Here is a 16,623-nt window from a genome sequence, read left to right as displayed (position 1 = left end):
GTAGATTTTTTCAAAGTCTATGAGTTTGAGAAGGAACTAAAAGACTTGTTCAAGAAAGTGGAATTAATAAGTTTGACTACAAATTTGGTGGAAGTCAAAGCTACAAAAAAATGAACTACATGATGATTACTGCTCATTTTGCGGATCTTGATTAGAAGCTTCAAAAAAGGTAATTAACTTTGTTCATTTGGATCGTTCACATAAAGGCACAAATATTGTTGATTGCATCTTAACATGCATAAAGGAGTGAGAAATTGAGGACAAAGAAAATTCTATTTTGTTTACTATATTTGTATTTGTGTTTTATTTTATTTATGATATGTGAACTGATAAAGCTTAATCTTTGTATTCATATTAGATTTTCACAATTTCTATAGATAATGCATTTGCAATTGTATTACAATTTTGAATGATTCTTTTAAATCAAATGGAGGCTTGTTTGTGGTGGAAGATTGTTTCATGTCCGATGTTATGTGCCCACATTCTTAACATTATGGTTCAACATGGTCTTCAACCCATGAAGCATACTATCGAGAAAGTCATTGATATTGTTGATTTCTTGAACGCAAGTAATGCACATCTCAACCATTTTCGTGAACTTGTAAGCCAATACAATATGAAGCATAGAAAGTTAGTTCTTGAATGAAAGACACTTTGGAAGTCGATTTACAACATGCTAGATTGTGCCATTAAGTTTGGACAGGTATTTACCCGATATGCTTTGCATGACCGTAATTATGATTCTTGTCCTAATGAAGAGGAGTGGGTTAGAATTGCAAAATTTCTTGATATACTGAAGTATTTAAAGATGCTACTAACTCAATATCTGGTTTTGAATATCCAACTTCTAACTTTTTTCTTGTTGAGCTATAAAGGATTAAAGTTATGTTAGATAAACAATCTCAGTCTAAAGATGATTCTAGTAAAAGTATTGTAAAGAAGATGAAAGAGAGATTTGACAAATATTGGGGGGAACACAACATGTTATTGTCAATAGGGAAGGCTGTAGAGTTCCTCCAAATTTAGCTTGGGAAAATATTACTAAAGTCAAAAAGTTCATATATGAGCTTTTTGATCGATATGTGAGAATGTATTTTCTTCTATTGTGGATGAAAGTGAGGAATGTGAATTTAGATCACATGCTCGTGAGGGAAATGATGGATCTAGTGGCATATTTGAACTTATTTTAGATGTTTTTAGTTGGGAGATATCGGTAACTCATGTTAAACCTGAGCTTGATATGTTACTTGATGAGGTGTGTTTCTTTAATCAAGATTACAAATTATAAACATTGTTTGGCAAACATAAGCTAGCTTATTTTTTGAGTATATATGTTTGCATGAACATAAGCTAACCTAGTATTAGTTACGGATCATTCAAAATTATTATTAATTTTATCAATTATTTCATATTATTGTTATTCAATATATTTAGTTGTCAAAAAATAAATATAACAAATTTAAAAATGCCTTTGTAAATTACATAAGTTAAAGTTATATGTTTCTTTTATTTCATATATAATAAAAAAGTGATAAATATTTTTATAAAATATTAATCTAATTGTTTTTTTGAAAAATTATTAATTAACTAAGATATGTAGGATCGATTAAAACTTTGTTTTTATTTTTATTTTATGTAATAGTTATTTAAAATCATCATTTAATGTAGATAGTTTCTAAAATTTGTTTTTGGTTATAAATCCAAAAAATTTAGTATCACAGAGATATTTCGACAGTTCACGAGATTTTTCTTCGATCTTTGGAGAAGAAAGAAACAAACTCGAAAGAGGCCCGAAATACTACATCGAGAACGCGTTAACAGTGGCCTATGCAATTTCTCCCGGGACTTGGGTTGCGTACCTGGTCGAACGCGAGTTATTAACAGTCCTGAATAGATTATGTTTATTTCTTTATTTAATTATTTTGTTTCTTATTTAATTTAGGATTAATATTAAAAGTATTAGTTATTTTTTTCCTAAATTAGATAAGGATTATTATTTAAATAATTTCTAGTTAATTAAGAATTATGATTAATTTAGTTTCCATAATTATCTTAATCAGTTTAGCTATAAATAGGATTCATTGTTTTTATTGTTATACATATTATTATCAATACAAATTCTTCTCTTTTGTGAGCTTTAAAAGTTTTTCTCTTAGTTTATCGAGTTTTACGAATTGTAATTCTCAACCCAAAAGAGTTTAGACGTTTGTCGATCCTTCCGTAAATCTATGTTGCATCATTTTGCTACAAATGTTGGGTTTCATATCAAAATTACAGTTTTATAGCCGTAAAACACGTGCTCTTATACAACACAACTAGAGTAACAATTTTTCAAGAATTGTATTCAAACTCCATACATGTATGATAAGCCTGCAAGGTTCATACATATAGTGACGAATTGTATTTTCATAGGACATTTGCAGGATATATAAGACTACTATCTATACTAAACCCCGAAGAGAGCTCCATTGATACTGGATAAAGGTCAGATGGTTCAGGCTCTGTGTTTATTAAGTTTGCATTCTCTTCATCACCATGTTGACTTGCCCATGGATGTTGTCTAAACTTACGTAACCCTTCCAGTTGGATTGCCACTTCTTTCATCGTAGGTCTCTCATCGCTGGTAAGTTTAAGGCATCTTTTCACAAGTAGAGCAACTTCTTGAAGTTGCTCTAGGGTACCCTCCTTTACAACTCTAGGCTCAAGAATCTGAAACAAACGGTTCTCGTTTAGTGACACTATGAAATATGTAGCCAAACTTCTTTCCTCGTCAGTTCTGTCCATGCACAAAGGTTTTCTCCCAGTTAGAAGCTCAGCAAGCAAAACCCCAAAGCTATAAACATCACTCTTCTCATTTAGTTGACTTGTGTGGAAGTATTCAGGATCTAAATACCCTAGTGTCCCTTGGACAAGGGTGGTTACTTGTGTTTGATCTATTGGGACTAACCTTGAAGCTCCAAAATCTGCAATCTTGGCTGTGTAATTATCGTCTAGTAATATGTTTGCAGACTTGATATCCCTATGAATGACCGGCGTGGATGCGGCTGAATGAAGATAAGAAAGTGCACCAGCCGATTCAGCGGCTACTCTTAAACGATTCTCCCAAGATAACCAAGTCATGATACCTTTATCATGAATATGGTTGAAGAGAGTTCCGTTGGAGACATATTCATATACAAGTAATGGAACTTCGCTCTCTAAGCAACATCCCAAGAGCTTCACCACGTTCCGATGGTTAACTTGGGTCAGGATAACCACTTCGTTGATGAATTGTTCTATTTGGGTCTCATCCATTACTCGAGACTTCTTGATTGCTACGACTCGTTGGTCACTAAGAATACCTTTGTATACAACACCGTAACCACCTCGGCCCAAGATCCTGTCTTCTGCGTAACTGTTGGTGGCTTTCTCTAACTCCTCGACAGTAAAAACTTTTGTTGAATCCACATTGCGGTCGGTGCTCATGATTCGTTGCTTCAGTAGCAAACCACCATTTTGTTGAAACAACTTCTCTCGGATTTTAATAAGCTTCCTCTTCTTGATACCAAAATACAACCATGTTATTCCAACTAATACGGCTAAGAAACCAAACCCCATACCTGCATGTTACCGCATCAAAGGAAGTTAAATTAAAAGTCCTGGTGTCGTGTGGCATCGAAACTTCCATGATTGTGTTCTTACCGTAAAATAAAGCTTTAGAACAAGAAAGTGAAGGTTCTTTTTTGTAAAACCAGAGATTAACACGAGCTGTGGGTTTCCGTTTTAAGAAATGAAATAAAGTATGAACAAAAAATTATGATTTTTACCAAATTACATGACCAGTTTCGTGCCTTTTTTGAAGTATATAATATTTATATACGACAAAATCTAACAAATAAACTCGTACACCCTCTTCATTTTTAGTAAGATTTGAACCGTGAACTCCTAGGAAGCCAAAAACTAAGATACTGCTAGGCCAAAGACCTTTTGATTGCCATTTCGTGTCTTGATGGCTAGGGTTTGTCTGTTCTGGTTGTGTGTATCTAATTTCTATGGTTCATTGACGGCTCATATAATTTTTATATGAGTGTGGATTTGGGTTAGCTGCAGGTGACTTAGGGAGTGTTTGAGATTGCTTATAAAAATTATTGACTTATTTCGGTGTAGCATTGATAATAAACATTTTTGAGTGTTTGAATAAACAACTTATACCGGTGTCAAACAGATAATAAGAAATTTTAAAAAAAGTTAAACCATTCTAACTTATAATAAATTGATAAACATTTTTTATAAAAAAACATAAATTGTTTCAAATAAGTAATCTCAAACACCCTTTAATTGATTGTATTTACTTAAAACATCTCCACTAACAATTGTATTGTAATTCTTTTAAATAGAAAATCAAAAATTAAAAATCTTTCAAAAAAATTATTTACTTTAATTTTATTAAAGTAAACTACACCATTGGTCCCTATGGTTAGCTTAAAATTTGCATATGGTTTTTATTATAAGTACAATGGGGGTCCTTGTGGTTTACATTTCGTTTCAACCTGAGTTCCTACTACTAATGGAATTGATAAAAGTCCGTTAACTCGTTAACTTTAGAGATATTTTGGTCTTTTTATCCATTTTATTAATTAAATTTAAAAGATTTTAACCTCCGTTAAAAATAAGACATCATCTCTATCTCCGACAATCTCTCTCTCTCTCTCTCTTCCATTTCCAACCATCTTCTCTCTCTCTCTTCCATTTCCGGCCATCTTCTCCATCTTTGGCCATCTTTTCCGGTGAAAGAAACAAGAAGAAAAAGATAAAACGATACAATTACGTGGTTACCTAGAGAGAAGTTAATAACGGGGAAATGTGAATTTTCCGCAACACAAGCTCGTCCGTTTTTCAGACCATCTCCAACGTAACCGTGTGGGCAAGAACACTTATAGCCTCCAGGAGTATTACTACAGATCCCCTCGCAGGGATTACCATTGGGATCTTCACATTCATTTATATCTGTCACCGGTTCATTTGCAATATATAAAAAGATGAAACAGCAAAATCGATATTTTTGCTTCTTTAGTAATAATAAACTAACCTTGGCAGCCTGGATCAAGATATGGCTGGCCCTGATAACCTTGATTGCAACTGCATCTGTATCCGGGAACCCCAGTATTAGAGTCGATGCATCGACTATTTGCTTGACAACCCAAGACACCAGCACTTGTTGCCTCGCTGCAGCTCAAGTTACCTATCACCCAATCCACCAATATTGGAACACTAGCCCTGGTCCGATTCTTGAAATTTGGGTCCATAAAATCTGACACCCCGTTAAAAATAAACCGTTCTTTCTCCCCCATGAACGAGTAGGTACAAGGATCAAAAGACCAGATACTTGTGTGGTTTGCAACCATACTACCAACAGCAGTGTAGTAGTACTTCATTCCCTTTGGGATCGATGTTTGACAACATCCAACACCATTACAGGACCCATTCGCCACTTCTTCAGGTCTTGAACACAGCGCAATGCAGCCACTGGTGGAGTTGACTTGTTCAGGTCCAACAAACAAGGCGAAATCATCACAACCAATTAAAGTGAATTGATTTCGTTGTGAAAACGTGAAGGGTGATGTCCAGGCTAGACTTGTGAACACTGGATTATCTTGCGTGATATTTCCATGTTGATCATAACATTTGCTTGCCACTTTGTTACGAATTCGGAAAGTAGAATCGGAGATGTCAAGTATTTCTAGACTGCCGATGAAGGGCTTGTGAGGGGTAAACGTGGTGTTGCATGTTATTTCGAACCAGTCGCTCATAAAGCAGCCTGGACCTATCCCAAATGGATACGGAACGGTCACGTTTCCACATTGGCGTTCGCAGCCAGGCTTGGTTATGTTGGTGATGGTGGCACCGGTGGTGTTTGTTTGAGATACAGACACTGTGATTAGTAGGCCAAACAAGAACAAGAACAAAAACAAATGGAAGTTTCTTGATAACTTCATGCTTCTTGAGGTCGGATCTTTTTGCAGTAGAGATCGCTTCAAAACCAAATTAGTTAATGGGGTTTTTTTAATTTGCTTTTTTACTTCTTATGGATCCGATTATGGGTTGCATGTTGTCAAGTTGTTGAATATAATATTCATATTCATCACCAAACATGGATGACTTTAAACATCTTCATCCCCGTTTATACCGTGCATGTGAGTGGATTAATTTCAATCCTATTTCTTCTTCTCTTTCATAACCAAATCAGAAACGCCATTATTTTGGGGGAATAAAATCAAGCACAATGAGTTTTACTTGGGATTATATGAGACCAACTTGTTTTCGTGAGACCAATGAGATCACTTTTTTACACTTGTCACAACAAATACTGTGAAGGTAACATTCACAGTGTTTTTTCTATGAAGATTTGGGTCTTTTTTACCTTCACAGCATTTTGTTGTAAAGTTTCAAGTATAAAAAAGTGGTCTCACATATATATAGGATTGAGTTCACGTGAGACCATGTTGTTTTCATGAGACCCGTGATATCACTTTTTTACACTTGATACTTCACATCAAAACTCTATGAAGGTAAAAGAATCCGAACATTCATAGCAAAAATACTGTGAAGGTTACGTTCACAGTGTTTCGCTGTGAAAGTTACCTTTACAGTGTTTCGATGTGAAATTTCAAGTGTAAAAAAGTGGTCTCACGAATCTTACGAAAATAGGTTGGTCTCACGAATCTTACGAAAATAGGTTGGTCTCACGTGATCCCAAGTCTATATATATATATATCAAATAAAGAAGTCATAATATATTAATCATCATTTTTGTTAAAATAACAAAATATATATATATATATATATAGAGAGAGAGAGAGAGAGAGAGAGAGAAATTGGTTAAAATTAGTTGTTCTTAATAAATTATAATTTATTTTTGTTATGTTAACAATAATGATAATTAATTTATTATGACTTCTTTATTTGATATTTTTGGTTCTTAACATGACTAAATACAGAAAATACGTCTGCTAGGGTAGTTGCATGTGTAAAATTAAGGCCTTATACATTTACGTGTATGTACAAAGATATTAGCGGGCCGTCCGAGAGAGAGCGGGTTGAACGTATGCTTAAAGCCAACAGAAAATAGAGGCCGAATTTCTTAAAATATAGTATTACATTAATAATGATATAAAAAAAATAGTATACAAAAGAGAAGTTTTTTTTTTAGTATTCAAAAAGAATTTTGTATTATATTAAGCGTCAAACATGTATTAATTAATTATATCGGTAATGAAATATATAAAGACTAAAAAGTTAATTAGTCGTTCATTTTGTAGTATTGTTTATTGTGTCTCTAGATTTTTATTTTTAAACTATTTGCCTATAAAATCTTGATATATTCCTCATCATTCATCTCTCACTAATTCATACAATTTGAAAAAAAATTTATCAATTATTGAGACGGTCCAATTTATATATATATATATATATATATATATATAGAGAGAGAGAGAGAGAGAGAGAGGTTGGTTATTATACAACCTTTGGCATTTGTGCAACCAATACAACTTAATCTCAACCGTCCATTTCATTTGATTAAAGTATTGATCATAATATAAAGTATTAATTATAATTAATTAACCATAATATATATATATATATATATGATTTGAAAATTACCCTTCTTTTTCTTATAAAATATTGACTCTGTATTTACCTAATATTTAGTGATGAATTTCAGGTTCTCTCTTATCTCCAAAAGAAAAATAAAATCTTAAACTATAATTAATATGACATTTTGATTCTAAGATTGATGGTTTCAAAAATATTTGTCTTAACCCTAAAAGTTAAAAAAATGATGAAAAACTTTAACATGTTCTGAGATAGAAACTCAACTGATTTATATTAATTTACATAATGTTACTTAAAATAGTCAACACTACGACCATAAATGATGTCAATCTATATATTAAATGTATACTATAGAATGTTTTTTATGGTGGAACTGACCGACGATGCTATTAAATAAAGTGGTAGAAAATATTAATTTATAAATAATTATTAATTGATTTTACGTCTGTAAATACTCGAAAAAACGGTTTTACATGAATGATTAGTATTTCTCGTATTTATGATTACAAAAAAATGACATATTAGTTTTTTCTCGTACTTATTGAATGCCTTTCTTTTATTTCATTCAGGGCCTATAAAAATATCAGGAACTGATTTGTATATACTAATTCCAAATCAATATTATTATTATATATTTTAAACAAATTGATGGTCAACTTAATAATAAAATAATGAAAATTATAAGTTTATGATTAGTTGGTGAAGTAATTGATGTGAAAATTTATATATTAATTTTTCATAGATATAAGGTCAATGATAAATATAAAAATAAGTTCATTACATATATCCGAGTCATTTGTATCTTCAAAATCTTGTTCCTTGTCAACGGCATCATCGCCATCAACTACAATGATTTTTCCCGACATGAAAAGACTAATGGGTTCAATACTTACATCTAATCCTGTGTGGAAGTTGAACAGTTTAATCCGTATTCGTCATCCACATTATCATCATATTGGCTATTAACACACTTTGTTACTTTTATATATCCCCTGGGATTCATCTTGACAACAAGCCACCAATCTTTCAAGTCCTTTATGTTTAAAGGATGTGATGCATAATAAACTTGTTTTACAATCGATTCTAAAACCTTGATCAATAATATAAAATCAAGATCAAGTTCATTGAACGAAGAAAACAACACATCGCCCTACACCATGATATTCGACCTCTAGGAAGTAATCCAATAGCCCATAATAGTCAGACTCGCACTCAGACTCATTATAAGAAGACGCTTTCATGCATACCTTATTGTTATGTGTAACTCACTCATCATCGTGTTTGTTGTAAAACCCAAAATTTTAAATATAAAAAAATAAAAAATAATATTATAGGAGTCTTTAATATTTTAATAAAAAATGATGATCTAAATTAATTAAGTAATTAGAAGTCTTAAAATATTTAAGTAACTATTTGAATGAAATAATTGTAGAAATCTTAAAATGGGAAATAATGAAAAGAAAATGAAAAGAAAAATAAAATAGAATTGGTTTTTATTTTCTTGGACTAAAAATGTAAATGAATAAGTTAAGAGGAGCCAAATCTACCATTTAAATAAAGAGTTAAGTGAATATAAGGGTCTAAATTCATTTTGGACCAAAAATGTTAAATGCCCAGAAGCCAGAAAGACAGATCTGCTCATTTGCAAGTCTATTTGCCAGTGTCTTCCTTCCACAAGTTCTACCGCGACAAACTTTACCAAGTCCGAACGATTGTCGACCACCAGAGATCTTGATTCGCGTAGAAATTCAACAATTATAGACCTAGTTAAACCGACCACGTCAAGAGGGGGAATGAATGTGAATGTTAGATAGTTTAAGAGTTTGGATGTCATCTTCTTTATAAAATGAGGGACATGTCCTACCAAACGGACAGGTCCGTTTGAAAATCTAAGATTTGATAGCGACCTCACGGTTCCTTATCCCTCATTAACTAATAGGCCAAAACTCTTGCATATAAGTATAGAGCACCGGTTGAGGATCATTTTCATTCATATAGTTTGTGAACTAAACAATTATCGAGAGAGAAATCTAAGTTCAAAGTTCGAAGTCGATTTCTCAAATTTTCTTCGATTCCAGGTGATATTCTTAACAAAAATTTTGATTTTTACTTATATGACTTTGTTTCTAAGAGGTCTATCATACCCTAGTAGTCTTTTGTCTCAGATTTGGGTTTTTATAGTTCAAATCAATGTTCAAAGTTGTTAGGTTTTAGTTTTTAAAACCAAAAATTTAAATGAGATAATGGAATTCATTACCTGACAAAAAATTATGTTCTTTATGTCAAAATGTTAGTAAAAATATTATCAAAGATTTGGTACAAAAAGAATGAATTAAAAAGGCTAAGAATCAAATTGTTCCAAGGTTAAAGTTCCTAAGAAAATGCAGCAAAGGCTGCTGAAATGTTGTTGTTTTATTTAATTAATTATTTATTAAAAAATATATATACAAAATTAAATCGAGTATTTGACGTATGTATATATATTTAAGAAAAAAGTAAATCGAGTTACAGGACAAACTACCTGTGTCAAACAGTTTATACATGTAACAAGAGTTTTTTAATCTTCAGCAACCAATAGTGGCATGATAACCTACAAAATTAGTACAGAAAAGAACGAGACATAGCAAATGACCCAAAACAAATTCAAATACCTGCATATTTTTTCAAGTAACAATTTACAATCTAGAATAACTTACGCTCAAAGATCTAAAAGAACAATAATAAAGCAATCCTCTGCTTCATTTAGGGTTTTAGAACTCAAGATCATGAGAAGAGAGAAAGGAAATGCAATCTCTGTCCCAAATAAGTCCACTTTCAAAGACCAAACGCCATATGGGTGCTTCTAAGTACACTGACAAAGTTTTCTTTTAATTACGATTTGTTTAACAATTACATCAAGAAATAAAAGATTTTCACAGAAAAAGTTCTGAGCTAAGATCATTCAACTTAACTTTAGCCTTAAAAGAAACCAAGTTCTGACATTCCAAAATTTAAAAACGCTCCATTTTTTGTGAGAAGAGCACTGAAGCTATGATAGAAAACCCACTTTTGGGTTTGTAATGTTAATAATGTGTAGTAATGTTAGCACATTGTTTTCCTCAAAATCAACATTTACAACTTAATTTCATGCATTATTGATAACATGCAACTTTAATAGTGACATGAAGAAACAAAAAAGGAAAGTTTAAACTTCTGCAACATATAAATACCATCCACATTAGTAGAATTAAGGCACATACACTAACTTCCTTAAGAAGGTACAATTAGTGTTAGTAGAATATTACGAGTGAATTCCAGTTCTTTCCTGAATTATAAATTTGTTTAGGGAGCCAAACCCCCATTCCTTATAACTCATTGCCTACCCTAATTTGATATACCTCACTCCCTACAACAACAACAACATGCAAGGAGCACCCTAAATAATGAATTAGAACCAGTGGAGTGAAGACAAAGCAAACTAAATACACTAGTATGAGAACCGCCCGTTGCGCGGTATGTAAGTACAAACATCTTTTATACCAGAAAACAATAACTAAAATAAAATCATTCTAATATATAAAGAAACAGGTAAGATAAACCAAAATAACCTACGTAGATCTCTATGCATATGGTTCAACTTGGTCAGTAGTCGAAGCCTCTTCTTTTATGCTTACTCAATCGTTTATCATCCATCTTTATCTTCAATGTATTCTAATCCTCGATGAAGCTTTTTATGAAGATTTTTCTGTATACGATGTGGAATAGAATTGCATTAACCATTATAGGCGTTAGAGATAATCATAATAAATATGGGAAGAAATACTAGAAGTTGGATTTTAGAGAATATGAATATATAAACTTAGTAAAATATTACCTTATCTACTCGGTGGATGGATGAATGTTATTGAACACTTCATGGTAGACAATGTTTTTTATGAGTGTACGGTGTTCCATTTCTTCATCAACATTTATTATGGTTAATCCTTCATGCGATGTCACTCGTGAAACAACCACATATAGTTGTCCATGTGTGAAAACCTATAAATTGGAATATTATGCAATTATATATGAATATAAGTACATATTTAAATATGCTAATATAAGAAAATTGAGGAGTGTACCTGTTTCGGGAGGTATAGGCCAACATGACTTAAAGATTGTTCCTGGCTTTTATTAATTGTCATAGCAAAGCATGGGACCAACGGTATTTGACGTCGATTAAGCTTGAATGGCCATTTTGATTCGTTGGGCGACATTATTATTCTTGGAATAGTGAAACTTTTTCCTTTATTAGTTCCTGAAATAATGTCACCTCTAACAGACCATGTTCCAAGTAATGTGACAATCAATCGTGTTCCATTGCACAATCCTTCTGTTTGATTGATGTTGCGTAATAACATAACCGTGGCTCCTACCTTTAGCTGAAAATCTCGTGATTTGGTACGCCATTGAATTGCAAATTGTTTAACAATTCAGTTGGATAAAGGAGGTCTTCATCATTTGTTTGTACACTTCCTTTGCAAACTGTGTCTGAACTTAGATATGTTTTTCCTTCTTCTGGAAGCATGTCCATGATAAATGTGGTCAATTCTTGGACCATATCATTTTTTGGCGTGAGAATTGCCCTTTCAGTTATATATGAAATACTATTACAGTTTTCCAAGAGAGAAGGATATATCATTTCAACCACTGATTCAACCGAGTTGCCAATTGTTTCTGGGAAGATGCCAGCAGGGAACTTTAGCAATTCATTTGTTACATCATCGTAGGATGTGCCACTTTCGATTTGTAACATCCATGAGTCAAACACCTTAAGATTTATTATATCTGTCGGTGACAAAGTGTTGCATTGCAAATGCTTATTCTCATTGAGCTTGTATACTTTGAACAAAGGCCACAGATAAGATGAATTTAGTGCGGCATTCACAATGTCGGCTCGATTTCCCCTTGGTATTACAAGCAACTGTGAGTCCACCAAATGGTTTGCCTTTACTATTTTCATTACGACAACTCATTATCTCATGCAAACTTTTATTCAATGCTTCAAAGGAGTGTTTATGTGCCATAGAGGCTTCATCCCAAATAATCAGTGTCGTTTGTTGAAGTAACTCAGCTATATGTGTGACGTGACGAATTTTGCAAGTTAACTCTGCAGTTAAATCCAATGGGATTCAGAATCTTGAATGAGTCGTTATTCCATTTGGTAGTAACAAAGCTGCAATGCCTGAAGTAACAACTGGTAGTACTATCTTTCCTTCTGATCTAAGTCTTAATACGACTGTATTCCAAAGAAAAGTTTTCCCCGTTCCTCCACGATCGTGAATGAAAATCAAGTCACCTCGATCATTGTACATTGACGCAAGAATGGCATCATAGCTCTTCTCTGGCAAGTATTGAGACTGGAAAATGCGATGTCATGAGCAACCTTCAAATCTTGGGTATAATAGTCAAGCTCTTCATTGACCAATCTGTTACGAAATTCTCGTAAAAGTTCAGTATTTGGGAGTGGCATTCCATCTATGTCTTTTAAACTTTTTCCCATTTTCAACATGATTGCCTCGATCTCGAACAATGTGTGAGCTTCAATTTGATCATCCGTTAGTTGCATGTCGTGTGCTTTGTACTTTTTATGTTGTAGTTTTGCTATATCTTTGGACAATGCTGCATAATTTCTTTTCCAATGATTTGGTGCATTTGAGACTTGGCAATTTGCAAGAATTGTAAAAAATAAATGTCGCAACTCGTGACCAGTTGCCCAATTTGCTACCTCTGTTAAGCAATCAACCCATTCATCATCATCATCATCATCATCTAAAAATCCAAGACCATAGCAAGCTCCCTTGAAAGAAGGATATGTGATACCATTCACTGTTTGAATGTGTTCGTACGAGGTGCATCCTTTTACAAAGTTTAAAAGCATGCACATGTAAAACCTTTCTCCGGATGACAGATGAGTGAAGTATATTCTGCCAATTGATATGCCCTTTTTACGTCTTGTCCATATTTTATCTCTTGCATTCCAAACCCAGTGTTTTGGGAATGTTGAGTAACTAAGTTCTCTGGCATCGGGATTTCTTTTGTTGATTTCGAGCCATTATGTGATATTTGTTCTACTTACTTCAGGCTTGACCACTACCGGCTCCAGGTTATCATTTTCGTTAAAAACAATTGGTTATTCATCTGGAAGATGGAAAGGTGACTGCTCCACTACTGGATATCTGAAATGAATATCGTATTGGAAAATATGCCAACATGCTTCAGCAACCGAAATGTATCTGCAATCTAAATATGTCTTCATTTCATCATGGTCATCATCCGGGTTAGTTGAATAAACTGTAGCAGTAGCTCTATCAGAACCCTTATGTATGTACTTGAATAGGTACTTCACGGCTCTCGAATGATTACAAAGCTCAACATTGATATGAGCATCGAATTTAACAATCAGATATCTGTTATGAGGTACAACATATCAATTGTCCAACTTATGTGTTTTCTTCTCCACAAAAGCTCCTGTATCTCTTCTCTATATTGGAAATCCATCTTGATAAATTATTGTGTGCGAGACAAATTTTTTAGAAAAATGCTTAGAGCATTTGCTCTGTAACATACACGGGGATGATGGATAGAGATCTCCGCATGGCCCATGAATCATGAATTGGTTTACTGCGTTAAACCCATCTAGATCGATACTTTGATTTGGAATCTCGGCTATGACGATTATGTCAATACAATATGTTGATGGGTTTTTCCCTAACGACTTCAAGAAAAGTAATACATGTGCATGAGGAAGACCTCTCTTTTGAAACTCAATGGTATATAAACCTGGGTAAAAAAAGATATGGTTGTTTGTTATGCATAATGAAAAAAATACATGCAATTGAGAAAGTTTAATTTAGACAAAACAACAACTTGTAGTAAACAGTTGATACTTACATGCAATTACCGTTCCGAATGGTTTTCCTGTTTTTAAGTCGGCCATCAACTGCTTGAGCTTTATTTCGAAAACCCTACTTACAATGTCAACCCGATTTGGATCATCTTCTTGTTCCATTAAATGGAGCATTTCATTTATCTCCGGCCATTTGGGGTTGCAAGTAAATGTCAGGAAAATATCCGAGTACCCAGCCCACTTGCATATTGCCATGGCATCATGGTAATTTTGAACTCTGTACCTTGGACTACCGGTATGTGATGAGGGTAGTATTATTGACTTTCCGATTTTTTTTCCATCTGTGTCACCACGATTTATGGCATCCATCAACCCAGAAAATAAATCTGTTCGTAATTGATCTTGATTATTACAAATCCACCAAAATCTGCCTTCTTCAATCGTCATATAAGCATCGACAATGTATTGTTGAAGAAGCCTATATGCACGAAGAAGAGTATGGCCCTCGTTTGATCGTTGTTGCAAACGAAAACAATAGTATTTGTCGCATTGTTACAAATTTTCTCTTTGAAGAAGATTCGTCCATGTTTTGGAGTAATATATTTTTTCTAAACCCATCTTCACCGTAAGGATGTATTTACGGGTATGTCATCGACATAAAAGACGGATGGAGATCAGTAATCCGTTAAAGTCTAGTTGTACGATGTTCAACAATAACATCACACTCGAAATTGTTTTCGCTCAGGTCACCAACAATCAAGCCTGCAATTTCATTAGCACTGGGTAGATTGTATAGTCAACCATCCATTGTGCGACCGTTTATGATCCATAATCGAAAAACAATATCGGTTCACACATATATATGTCTCTTGCCATGCGAAATGAATGCACTAACACGTTGTGTTCTTCTAACATTGTAGACAGATCCTGTGTAATTTGAAGATCAAGATCGTCAACACCAAATTGCCTTCTCATTGCTTCAATTCTGTTATTTGTCTCATTTTCAGTGTCATAGATATATAGTTGCGTGAATTGAGGTTTCTTCCTATTTTTTGGTAATAAAGAACCAATCCTATGATAATTTTGGCCACTAACCCTGTAGATGTAGGGACCTTTCGCACACTTGGAATCCACACGACATCCGAGCAAAGTGAATGCGAACATTGAATTGTAAGTTCTTATCTCTTTTCGAAAATTGACACCTTTTTTCCCATATTCTAAGGAAAGAAAGTAATCAAGTGTTTGTGGTGTTGGGGGAAGCAATGGCAGTTTGACGCGTCCCTCCGAGCAACAACTCATAAACTTTGGATTAGATGTTTTTTAGTCAATTCGAGATCTTTCTTCGTACCACATGATGGCACCACATTGTCATAAGTGTAATTCGGGTTACTAAAATTCCAAGGAGTTGCAGAGTTTTCTAATAAGATTAAGTATGTTTAATTTTTTTTATTAAGATATACACAAATAATTATAAATGTATTATATTGAATTTAGTTTTGGTAAATAATATAATCACATTCAATTGACGTTTTTCTACTATATTCATAATTACTAAAAATATGGTCAATTTTATTTGTAGATGAAGAATAAGAAAAAGATAACCAACCAACCTTAAGTTTTGAATTAGTTTATGTCTTTTCCTATAGTAAATTTTTTAGAAAAATTGAAATATCAATATTGTAATAATAAGAACTAACACTTTAGGACATAAAGGTTCAATAATTGTGGTGATGACCACTTTTCCATCAAAATTTATCACAAAACTTAATTTTAATCTTCATGCAATTGTTTGGCATCAATTTTATAACTTTTAATGCAAAGCCCACATTCAAGGATAGATTAAATAAATAAAGGAAATGTTGATGGTTGATGATTACAATAATTACGTATTGAAAAATAAAAACCAACATTTGCCCTTTATTTATGAATTTAGGGAAAATTAATTGCGGTGATTTTATTTTATAAATATAAAACTTAAAAATGTTATTCACAAAGTTAATAGACGTACCTTCTCGGATAACAGTATTTCGGCTTGATTCAGTGACAGTCGAAGTTTGAATACTTCTTTGTGCATCCACCTCCATTGCCCAAATTGCTAGATTGAAAAATAAATCAAAATCATGAACCTCATACATTTTAATGTATTTGAATAAGAAATTAAG

At 33.1% G+C, this 16,623-nt stretch overlaps 2 protein-coding genes across 2 annotated transcripts; both read right to left on the bottom strand.

Moving 5' to 3' along the window:
• Positions 1–2,364: 2,364 nt before the first annotated feature.
• LOC112505974 (wall-associated receptor kinase 2-like) lies at positions 2,365–11,828 on the bottom strand. The gene is made up of 5 exons (XM_025110009.1): positions 11,694–11,828; positions 11,517–11,610; positions 5,069–5,911; positions 4,816–4,986; positions 2,365–3,599 (listed from the first exon to the last, which is right to left on the bottom strand). Exons 1-5 carry the CDS (start codon positions 11,826–11,828, stop codon positions 2,407–2,409), a joined length of 2,436 nt encoding a protein of 811 aa, XP_024965777.1. The 3' UTR covers positions 2,365–2,406.
• Positions 11,829–11,989: 161 nt separating this feature from the next.
• On the bottom strand, positions 11,990–12,574 carry LOC112505973. Its single transcript, XM_025110008.1, has one exon. It carries the CDS (start codon positions 12,572–12,574, stop codon positions 11,990–11,992), a length of 585 nt encoding a protein of 194 aa, XP_024965776.1.
• Positions 12,575–16,623: the final 4,049 nt, after the last annotated feature.

The sequence above is a fragment of the Cynara cardunculus genome (genome assembly GCF_001531365.2).
Source record: "Cynara cardunculus var. scolymus isolate 2C chromosome LG 2, CcrdV1, whole genome shotgun sequence".
Lineage (NCBI taxonomy): Eukaryota > Viridiplantae > Streptophyta > Magnoliopsida > Asterales > Asteraceae > Cynara > Cynara cardunculus.
This window is presented reverse-complemented; position numbering and strand designations above follow the sequence as displayed.